The 10875-nt window shown below is 36.2% G+C and overlaps 1 protein-coding gene across 1 annotated transcript in view; it reads right to left on the bottom strand.

The window, feature by feature from the left end:
- The window catches only part of cfh (complement factor H), a 40211-nt gene extending 30200 nt beyond the window's left edge, over positions 1-10011 (bottom strand). The window contains exons 1-6 of the mRNA XM_058759949.1: positions 9855-10011; positions 9480-9647; positions 9283-9388; positions 9100-9176; positions 8710-8892; positions 8427-8594 (exon numbers count right to left, since the gene is read on the bottom strand). Of these exons, the coding sequence (XP_058615932.1) occupies positions 8427-8594; positions 8710-8892; positions 9100-9176; positions 9283-9388; positions 9480-9647; positions 9855-9924 (772 nt within the window). The 5' untranslated portion in view covers positions 9925-10011. The remainder of the gene's footprint in view (positions 1-8426; positions 8595-8709; positions 8893-9099; positions 9177-9282; positions 9389-9479; positions 9648-9854) is intronic.
- Positions 10012-10875: the final 864 nt, after the last annotated feature.

Here is a 10875-nt window from a genome sequence, read left to right on the forward strand (position 1 = left end):
ATGACGAGCATGCAGATGAGCTTTCCTGAGAGGGTTTCTGACAGTTTGTGCAGAAATTCTTTGGTTATGCAAACCAATTGTTGCAGCATCTCTCCAGATGGCTGGTCTCAGACGATCTTGGAGGTGAAGATGCTGGATGTGGAGGTCCTGGGCTGGTGTGGTTACATGTGGTCTGCGGTTTTGAGGCCAGTTGGATGTACTGCCAAATTCTCTGAAACGCCTTTGGAGACGGCTTATGGTAGAGAAATTAACATTCAATTCACGGGCAACAGCTCTGCTGGACATTCCTGCAGTCAGCATGCCAATTGCACACTCCCTCAAAACTTGCGACATCTGTGGCATTGTGCTGTGTGATAAAACTGCACATTTTAGAGTGGCCTTTTATTGTGGCCAGCCTAAGGCACACCTGTGCAATAATCATGCTGTCTAAACAGCATCTTGATATGCCACACCTGTGAGGTGGAAGGATTATCTCGGCAAAGGAGTTGTGCTCACTAACACAGATTTAGACAGATTTGTGAACAATATTTGAGAGAAATAGGCCTTTTGTGTACATAGAAAAAATCTTAGATCTTTGAGCTCAGCTCATGAAAAATGAGGGCAAAAACAAAAGTGTTGCATTTATAATTTTGTTCAGTGTATGTAAAATAATTTTCAAACCATGGTGCTAACATCATTATCAAACATTAGTGTTTGAATTTTTAGTTTTAAAAATTTAACTTTCTAAAGATGTTTATCTGACTTTGGTTGTTACAGGCCTCCCTCAGCAATTTCTGAATCTCTTGTCCTGTTACAACAGCAATTATCCACTATTAATTTCAACAAATTATTATTAGTTTGTGATTTTAACTGGGATTGGTTATCTCCAGCTTCAAATAATTTCAAATCTTTTTGTGACACCTTTCACTTAACTCAGCTGATTGATAGTCCCACTCGATTAAATACTAAATGCTCTAAAAAAATCAACTTTATTGGATCTCTTTTTAACAAACTCACCTCATAAATATATAAATATTGGTGTATTTGCAAATGATGTCAGTGATCACTGTGTCATAGCTGCTGTGAGGAATACCAAACGTCCTAAATCTAGACCTCAAGTTATTTGTACAAGAAACAGAAAGCATTTCGTAGAACAAGCATTTCATCATGATTTGTATATATTTGACTGGAGTCGTATTACTTTAATAAATGATGTTGAGTTAGCATGGAACTTTTTTTACAGTAGTTTTATGCACCTGGTAAACAAGCATGCACCGATGCTTAAAATAAGAGTGAATGCCCAAAATAATCCTTTGTTTACACTGGAGTTAGCTAGGCTATTGCAGGACAGAGCCTTAGCTTGGGCCAAAGCTAGAAGTACTAAGTCTGAATCGGACTGGCTTCATTTTAGGAAGCTAAGAAATGTTTGTACTTCACAGATAAAACATGCCAAATCAAATTTTTATTTACTTGAAACATCAAAAAATTTAAATAATCCAGTTAAGTTTTGGAAAATGGTTAAGTCATTGTCTCAAGTTGATAATGTGGAGATTTCTAAAATTATTACTAAAAATAATCATTTGACTACAGAGAAGTCAGTTATATCTGTGTAGCATTTGGACCAATCAGACACACAATTTTGCATTTGATTTAACAAATCAATTAGTTATTAGATTAACAAATAGTCACAGACCCCTCACCCAATACACATACCCGGTGCCAGTAGGTATGTCAAGGACTTCATGATGGATCACTAGTTAATATCACTCTAACTGTAACATGTCTGGTCTCTATCAATTCGTCTTCGGATGATCTAATTGAGAGTGAATATTACATGTTGATACCTATGCAACATATTAATGTCCTAAGAATCGTTAATAGTTTGTATACCAACTTCCAATCCAACCCCTTGGCAAATTACCATGCTCTCAGACAAAGGGTCATAAAATCCCCCAGTATTTCCAAACTCCCGCTTGGAAATTCAGCCTTTCTCATTGGTCAAGCCCATCCTGAGAGGTGTGACTCTTCACAGACCTTAAAGGGCTCACGCACAGTTCTGCCACGCGCTCTCTTCTGCAAAAGCTCTACTGCTAAATCTCCGGATTGCTGTCTGTGTGGAGAGCCTGAGCCGGTACCGGCGTGCCCGGTGGGCTCCAACATATCCCAGTCTGCGGTTCTGTTGGATCCTAGAAGGATGTGAGCTAGAACTCTTCTGGACCCTTAAGTCTTGTGCCAGGCCTTGCGGCCTTGACTTTCCATTCAACCAAAGCTCCTCGGACCTCAGAGCCAGAATAACATCTTTGGAATTCATCACTCTTCAACCCGGAAGAACGTAATCGCGAGTCCAAAACCTTGAAACCATCAAGACTTTTCATCCGAGACTGCATTCCAGCAGCCATGGAAGTGCAAGTATGGTACATCTAGCTAAACTAAACAGAGGTTTAGTATAAGCTATAGACCCCATTATAAACTGCGCTGATGGTTTTACTCAGGTGGTTAACTGACTCTTTCCATAACTGCATTCTATTTTCTCTAATGGCTTCATTCATCCACTTTTGGCTCACACACATCCAGCTCCCCTTTTGTATATACACGTGAGTGTATGTATGTTTGTTTGTTTGTTTAGATTAGTTATGTGTGTTAGCGTTTAGTTAATAAAAGTTGTGTGCATAAATTACATGAGTTTCTGGTTCTGCCTTGCAAATTAATGTCCCTTTACGATTTTCGATCCTTACTACATGCTCTAATGCATTAATACTTAAATAATAAAATTGGCCATGAAAATATCCTTTCTTAGAGTTGATATGAACTTACACTGAATGGTCGCTGGACGAACACTTCAGGGGTCTGTTCTGGGACCTATTTTATTTTCCTTGTATATAAATAATTTATGTGATAACATTCCAAATGCTAAGTACCATCTGTATGCAGACGACACTGCTATTTACTGCTGTGCTTCATCAGCCTCACAAGCACTTCACTATTTACAGTTAGCGTTTGATATTGTTCAGTTCCGTTTATGTCAACTTAAGCTGGTTTTAAACACAGATAAAACTAGTTTAATTATTTTTTTTCTAATTCTAAAGTTGTACCAAGTAATCTTCCTGACATTATATCCTTCCAGGGAACAAAATTAGAATATGTTGTAAGTTATAAGTGTCACGAATCCGGTCTATGAACTTCCGTTCACTCACTACCAGAGGTCACTCACTCACCACATGAACTCTTGCACTACACGAACTGTTGCACTTCACCTCAGACTACAATTCCCATCATCCATTGCACTGATGACACAGCATCACACACCTTACTTAAGCCATGGACTTCCTCAGTCAGATTGCCGAGTATTGTCCGCATTTATCTCTCTCCTAGAGATAGAACTTTACGGAGCCATTTCCGGTCATAGTCTCTAGTCTAGTCTTGTGTTCATAGTTTCTAGTCTAGTCTTGTATTCTCGCCTGTGTACCTTGGATTTACCTTTTGCCTTGCCGTTCTGACTCTGTTTGTACCTCGCTTGGACTATTACTCATGTTATTGGACTATCCCTCTTCTCAAGCCCTCTGGATATTGTTCGCCAATCAAAGACCCATGCTTGCCCTAGGATTACTCTGTCTTGTCTGTGTTATACTTGTTTGCGGATGTTTTGACTCTGCCTGTGTTTATGACCTCGTCTCTGAATAAAGCTTGCATATGGATCCGTACGTCTTATGTCTCGTTCGCCCCATAACAATAAGTACCTGGGCATCCTATTTGATAGTCAGTTAACTTTTAAGTTACATAATTGAAATTACTCTCAAAACTTAAGCTCAAATTGCGGTTTTACTACAGAAATAGATCTTTATTTTCTTTAAAAGCAAGGAAATATTTGGTATCTGCTACCTTCCTACCACTCTTGGATTATGGTGATCTGCTGTATATGAATGCCCCAGGATATTAACTAAAACAACTTGATTCTGTTTTTCATAGCACCTTACGTTTTATTACTGGTTGTAGTTATCACATCAATGTACTTTATATGAGAAGGCTGAGTTATCATCATTATATACTCGAAGAAGTTTTAATTGGTATTGTTTAATTTATTTATCTGTTTGTGGTCTAATTCCATCTTATTTGTCTCTGAGCTTTTCTAAATCAAAGGTATGCTACAATCTACGCTCTAATGACCAGTTATATTTTAAATTCCCTTGGGTTCGAACAGAGCTAGGAAAAAAGGGTTTTGGATATAATGCATCTTTGGCTTGGAATAATCTACAAAGCATTCTAAAGCTGACCGTGCTTCCATCATTACATGAATGTAAGCTACTTTTAATAAACTGTGTGTTTTATCCTTTTGAATTGTTGTTGTGATGTAAATTTGTATATGCTATGTTATTTGTTGCTGCCTTCTTGGCCAGGTCACTCTTGCAAAAGAGATTTTAATCTCAACAAATTTTAAAACTGGTTAAATAAAGAAAAATGAAATATTAAAGACTCTCGTTTTGTGAATTCCTCGTCTCCTCGTTCCTGGCTTCCGTGTCTCCTGGTATTGGGACATTAAGGTCTTTTGCCTTTGTAGGGCAGAATTGATCAAATAAACAAACAAATAAGATAGATTTCAATGAATAGAGTACAATTTTTGTCTCTATATAAGTATTAGATGCACATGTTCTGTTTAGAAAGCTATCAGATATACAGGTGCTGGTCATATAATTAGAATATCATCAAAAAGTTGATTTATTTCACTAATTCCATTCAAAAAGTGAAACTTGTATATTATATTCATTCATTACACACAGACTGATATATTTCAAATGTTTATTTCTTTTAATTTTGATGATTAGAGCTTACAGCTCATGAAAGTCAAAAATCAGTATCTCAAAATATTAGAATATTACTTAAGACCAATACAAAGAAAGGATTTTTAGAAATCTTGGCCAACAGAAAAGTATGAAAATGAAAAGTATGAGCATGTACAGCACTCAATACTTAGTTGGGGCTCCTTTTGCCTGAATTACTGCAGCAATGCGGCGTGGCATGGAGTCGATCAGTCTGTGGCACTGCTCAGGTGTTATGAGAGCCCAGGTTGCTCTGATAGTGGCCTTCAGCTCATCTGCATTGTTGGGTCTGGTGTCTCTCATCTTCCTCTTGACAATACCCCATAGATTCTCTATGGGGTTCAGGTCAGGCGAATTTGCTGGCCAATCAAGCACAGTAACACTATGGTCATTGAACCAGCTTTTGGTACCTTTGGCAGTGTGGGCAGGTGCCAAGTCCTGCTGGAAAATGAAATCAGCATCTCCATAAAGCTTGTCAACAGAAGTAAGCATGAAGTGCTCTAAAATTTCCTGGTAGATGGCTGTGTTGACTGTGGACATCGGAAAACACAGTGGACCAACACCAGCAGATGACTTGGCAGCCCAAATCATCACTGACTCTGGAAACTTCACACTGGACTTCAAGCAACATGGATTCTGTGCCTCTCCACTCTTCCTTCAGACTCTGGGACCTTGATTTCCAAATGAAATGTAAAATTTACTTTCATCTGAAAAGAGGACTTTGGACCACTGAGTAACAGTCCAGTTCTTTTTCTCCACAGCCCAGGTAAGATGCTTCTGACGTTGTCTCTGGTTCAGAAGTGGCTTGGTAGCCCTTTTCCTGAAGACATCTGAGCGTGGTGACTCTTGATGCACTGACTCCAGCTTCAGTTCTCTCCTTGTGAAGCTCTCCCAAGTGTTTGAATCGGCTTTGCTTGACTGTATTCTCAAGCTTGCGGTCATCCCTGTTGCTTGTGCACCTTTTCCTACCCAAATTCTTCCTTCCAGTCAACTTTGCATTTAATATGCTTTGATACAGCACTCTGTAAACAGCCACACCTTTCAGTAATGACCCTCTGTGACTTACCCTCTTTGTGGAGGGTGTCAATGTTCGTCTTCTGGATCATTGCCAAGTCAGCAGTCTTCCCCATTATTGTGGTTTCAAAGAACAAGAGATACCCAGAATTTATACTGTAGGGATGGTCATTTATTCAAACTCAAATGTAAATATTCTAATATTTTGAGATACTGATTTTTGACTTTCATGAGCTGTAAGCTCTAATCATCAAAATTAAAAGAAATAAACATTTGAAATATATCAGTCTGTGTGTAATGAATGAATATAATATACAAGTTTCACGTTTTGAATGGAATTAGTGAAATAAATCAACTTTTTGATGATATTCTAATTATATGACCAGCACCTGTACATTATTTGCTGAACTGATTTTCTGAAAATTAAGGAATCATGACAATTAGCTAGTTTCAAATGTATATAATGCCTCCATTTAAGGTATTTTTCTTCCTTCACAATCCAAATCATAAAACATTTGGAGCATTTTCATATAATCAGTTGAACTGATCATCATTGTAGTAAGTAGTTATTAGCTAATTTTGCTGTTATCGAATAATAATAAGGCTTAGCTGTGCCACAATTTGCATGTAAATTCTAATGCCTCATTTTCCTCAATTAAAAAAAATAACTAAATAACCAACTAACTAAATAAATGAATAAATAAAAAATAAATAAAAATCTTTACCATTAAAATCAACATCAATTGGACAGTTCCTACAGCATGATAGAAAGACAAGTAAATAATCAATTTCCATTTTCTCAAGTTATCTACAAATATAGGTGTGTTGACTGCATTCATCAAACTCCACCTTGAAGTTAAAATAAAGATTAAACTAAGATTAAAGGCTAGCTATAAGGAGAATAATGACTATCGTCCAGTGGCACTTACTTCAATAGTATTTAAGTGTTTTGAGTAAGTGTTTATGATTAACTTATTAAAAAAAAAGAGGTCAGCTGTCTTTCAGACCCATTTCAATTTGCATATAGGAGCATTAGAAGTAGAGATGATGCTGTTATAGCCATGACACATTTCATAAATAGGCATCTAGAGGATTCTAGCTCATATGCACATCTTTTATTTGTAGATTTTAGCTCAGCTTTTAATATGCTGCAGACATATTTTAACTGCGAGGCTGAATGATTTTAAAGTTCACCCTTTTATTATAAAATGGTGCTACTCTTTTTTTTTTTAACCAATCATAGGCAGCAGGTTAGTGTTAATGGAACACTATCTGAATTCAGAACTTCAGAGGCTGTGTTAGTTCACCGGTTTTGTTCACCGGTTTTGTTCCCCTTGTATACGGAGTGCAGAAGGTTATTCTAATAATTACATAATTAAATTCTCAGATGATACTGCAATTTTAGGTTTATTGAAAAATAACGAGGACTTGTCTGAATATTGGGGGATGATGGGCTAGAGATGGGGAAGAATGGATGAAACGCATTTGTCCGTATTTCACTCCGCCTTGAATCGCTCACGGAAAGTGCTTCAGAAACAGTATCTCTTGCTCGGCTCGGTACGCTTTCAAATCGTTTTATTTTTAGTAAGAGCGACTGTACGACATTCACGTTACATGACTTGGCTGCTTTTTACGTAGAGAGTGTGACAGCGCACTGCATTAAAATTAACGATCATTCATGTTTTCATAACCACTGGTCAAATTAAAAAACGAAACTAAAATTAAAACATCTTTGAGAGCAAGGGGGCCCGCTGGTGTTTCGGGGGCCCTACGCAGCTTGCGTATTCTGCGTATAGGGAGGATGGGCTGTGATAATAATCTTCTATCAGGCAGTCCTTGAGAGTTTAATTAGGTAAAGCATCACAGTCTGTTTAGGTAATCTGTCTGTGCTGCTGAGAGCTTAACTGTTTTGGATGATTCACACTGCTTGGAAAATTATTGGTGTTAAAGAATAGACATCATTGCAGACTATTGTCTGTGATCCAACCCATGTTTTGTATACAGAGTATGAGTTGTTGCCCTCTGGGAGGAGGTCTAGAGTTCCTTGTTGCAGATTCAATAGATTTAAAAACTCATGTATTCCTGTGTCTATAAAGCTGTTAAATAGTGGCAGTATGCAGCTGTAATTTGCTTTTATTAAGATTTTTTTTTCTCTCTCTCTCTATTTTTATACAGTATTAGGTTTATTTATTTATTGCTGTGCTATTTTTGTTGTTATTGTTTGTGTTTGTTGATTACTGTGTGTTAATTGTGAGCTGACTGCAGCATAGGTGATGGCCGAAGACAAATTTCCCCAGATGTGGGACAATAAAGTTTGCCTTACCTTAAACAAATATATTAACTTAGGCCTATTTTTTTAGTTTTATTTTTGAATTTTCAAATTTAGATGTAAGTTTAATGGCTATCTATTTTTAGTTTCAGCTAATGTGTGACAGTGTGACCCTAGCAAATTATTATTATTATTATTATTATTTTAATAGTAATTTTAAAATGAATAATTTTAACAGTATTATTATTATTATTAATTATTTATTTTATTTTATTTTATCTTTTTGTGAAAGATGAATCTAAGTATTTGAGTATAACTTCCCATCTGAATTATTATGAAACGTGGATTACCATCACATTCTGGGTTCAGAGTCCAGCCAAATTTAGCACATCTGGGGATTCCCTCTCTGGGCTTGAATCTTTCATTGCATCTGTATTTTAATATGGCATCTTTCTGGTATTCTGGCAGTGGCTCAACAACATATCCATTTGATATGACCGGTGCTGTGCATGTTATTTCTGAATGAAAAGTGAGAGAAACAATATTAATTAAACTGGTGCTTTGAATAAAACAGCAATCTGTGATCACTGAGTGAAGATACAGACAAATCGAAAAATAAACAATGGACTGAACCTTTGCACTTTGGATCAGCGTCACTCCATTCTCCCGTCTCTTTGCAGTGAATGTCACTACTTCCATCGATCTTTTTGTCAGAAGATACACACTCAAAGTGAATAACATCGCCATAATTTCCCTCCTCTGTGTTGCCCGATGCAATTACTTCCCCATCTGTGCGAATGACTGGACATCTCACAGCTAGACAATATATGAATATCAAATAAATAATAATATAAATATGAATATAAATAAATAAACCAACAAACCAATCACTCAAAAATAAATAAATCAATAAATCTTTTTAGTTATAATTCTCTTCTAGCTTACGAGTCACTATTCTATGACAGAAAGAAATTAAACGTGAATAAATAAAAAGGAAGAACAGTGACTTTCAAGAAATCGTACCCTCACAGACAGGAACAGCATTGTCCCATCCTTTATCTCTGCAGGTACGCTGATTGATTCTGCTTGCCATTTCATACCTGTGAACACAATGTTTTTACAAGTACAAGGATTTTCAAACTGATGAGGATAGTATACAGTTCCTACAATAAAAAGAGAATTAAAAAAAGCATAAGGCACTTTTACCCTTTCTTGCAAGTATACACCACCATTGTTCCAAAAACAAACTCCGTCCCGTCTTTAAGTTCAAAATCACCATTTGGTGTGTCGCCTGGATGACTACATTTCTTCTCTGCAGAAATCAAACAAGTTTTACTTCACATGATAACATTGATTTAATAACCCGAATAATTATGCGGCCATTGTATCGATCATTTTCTTACTTGCACATGGTCGCTCAATGGATTGCTTCCATTTTCCTTTTTCACACTTTAATTTATACAAGCCAGTATAACCTGTCATGCAGCTCACTCTCACTGTTTCACCATCAGCGTATGAAGCTTTCGCAACTGGTTCTATGTTATCATATTTAATGTCCTCTCGAAGACATTCTGAGAAGAACAGACACAAAGACGTAACTGTTTTATGTATATTAAATGCTGAAGTACATACACAACTATTCAACACTTTCTAAAGCTACATAAGGTCAGTTAAATGTTTTGGGAACTGCATATAATATAATATTTACATTAAAGTCAGGAAAATCTAAATGAAAAAGACATTCAAATAAATAACAACAACAACAACAAATCACTTGCCTTGACATCGGGCACAATTTAAGAAAAACAACCAGAAGCCAAAGCCGAGGAGTTTTACAGGAACTCTCATTTTGAGCTCAATTCACAAATACTGTACCCTTTTTTTTTTTGGTCTGCCTCTGAAATGCTTGCCTGCTTGGTCATCAACAAGTTAATAATTTACGATATGTCAAAAAGACGTCTGTCTTACACCAGACCTCTGTGTGCACAAGCAATATTTCCTGTAAAAAAAATTAAAATTAAAAATTCAATAAATAAAACCACACCAAAAAATTATCTTGAAGAAGTCAAACTTCTTGAGTCAAATGAATGTAACATATTAAAAGGAAACAAACGGAAGATTTTAAAATAATTGCCATGTTTACTGCTTAATCCTGTTATATGTTTTTGACTGGTTCATGTACTTTATGTGATTGATTCCAGAAAAGCATGATGTGATGAATGAATCGGTCCCGTTAGAAATGAGTGAGATGAGAGAAAATTCACAACACTTTGAAACCTTTAAACTTTGCAATAGTATAAGCATTGCAAAATATCTGTAACTGCCATTGCATTATGAAATGTGTTTATTAGTATTGAGCAATCTATTGAACTAATAAACAAAAGATAGAAGACAGAAGAAGAGCTTGACACCTATTTGTCTTTGCTTAAATTGTTGTTGTCTCCTAGATGACCTGCTGATCCCCCTTATCTCGCAATGAAAAAAAAATGTTGTTTTAACCTTAAAAGTTGGATGTCATTTACTGGATCTTACAGTGTAGACTTGGTAAACATTGGCGTGCTAAACTCAAAGGTCTTTAGCTTTATTTGCAAATGGTTGTCATGTGCTAACTAAATCTTGGCACAATCAATAGTTCAAAGCAGGGATTAGTTTTAAAAATACTATATGCAGGTTTTGTTGTTCAAAAATATAAATAAATAAAAGGCACACATTTACATAAATGTCAACACTAAACATAAATGCGATACTAAATATTACATGAGCTGTTTTATTTTCTATAAGGTTCACAGTTTTTGAAAC

Source organism: Onychostoma macrolepis, chromosome 22 (genome assembly GCF_012432095.1).
Source record: "Onychostoma macrolepis isolate SWU-2019 chromosome 22, ASM1243209v1, whole genome shotgun sequence".
Lineage (NCBI taxonomy): Eukaryota > Metazoa > Chordata > Actinopteri > Cypriniformes > Cyprinidae > Onychostoma > Onychostoma macrolepis.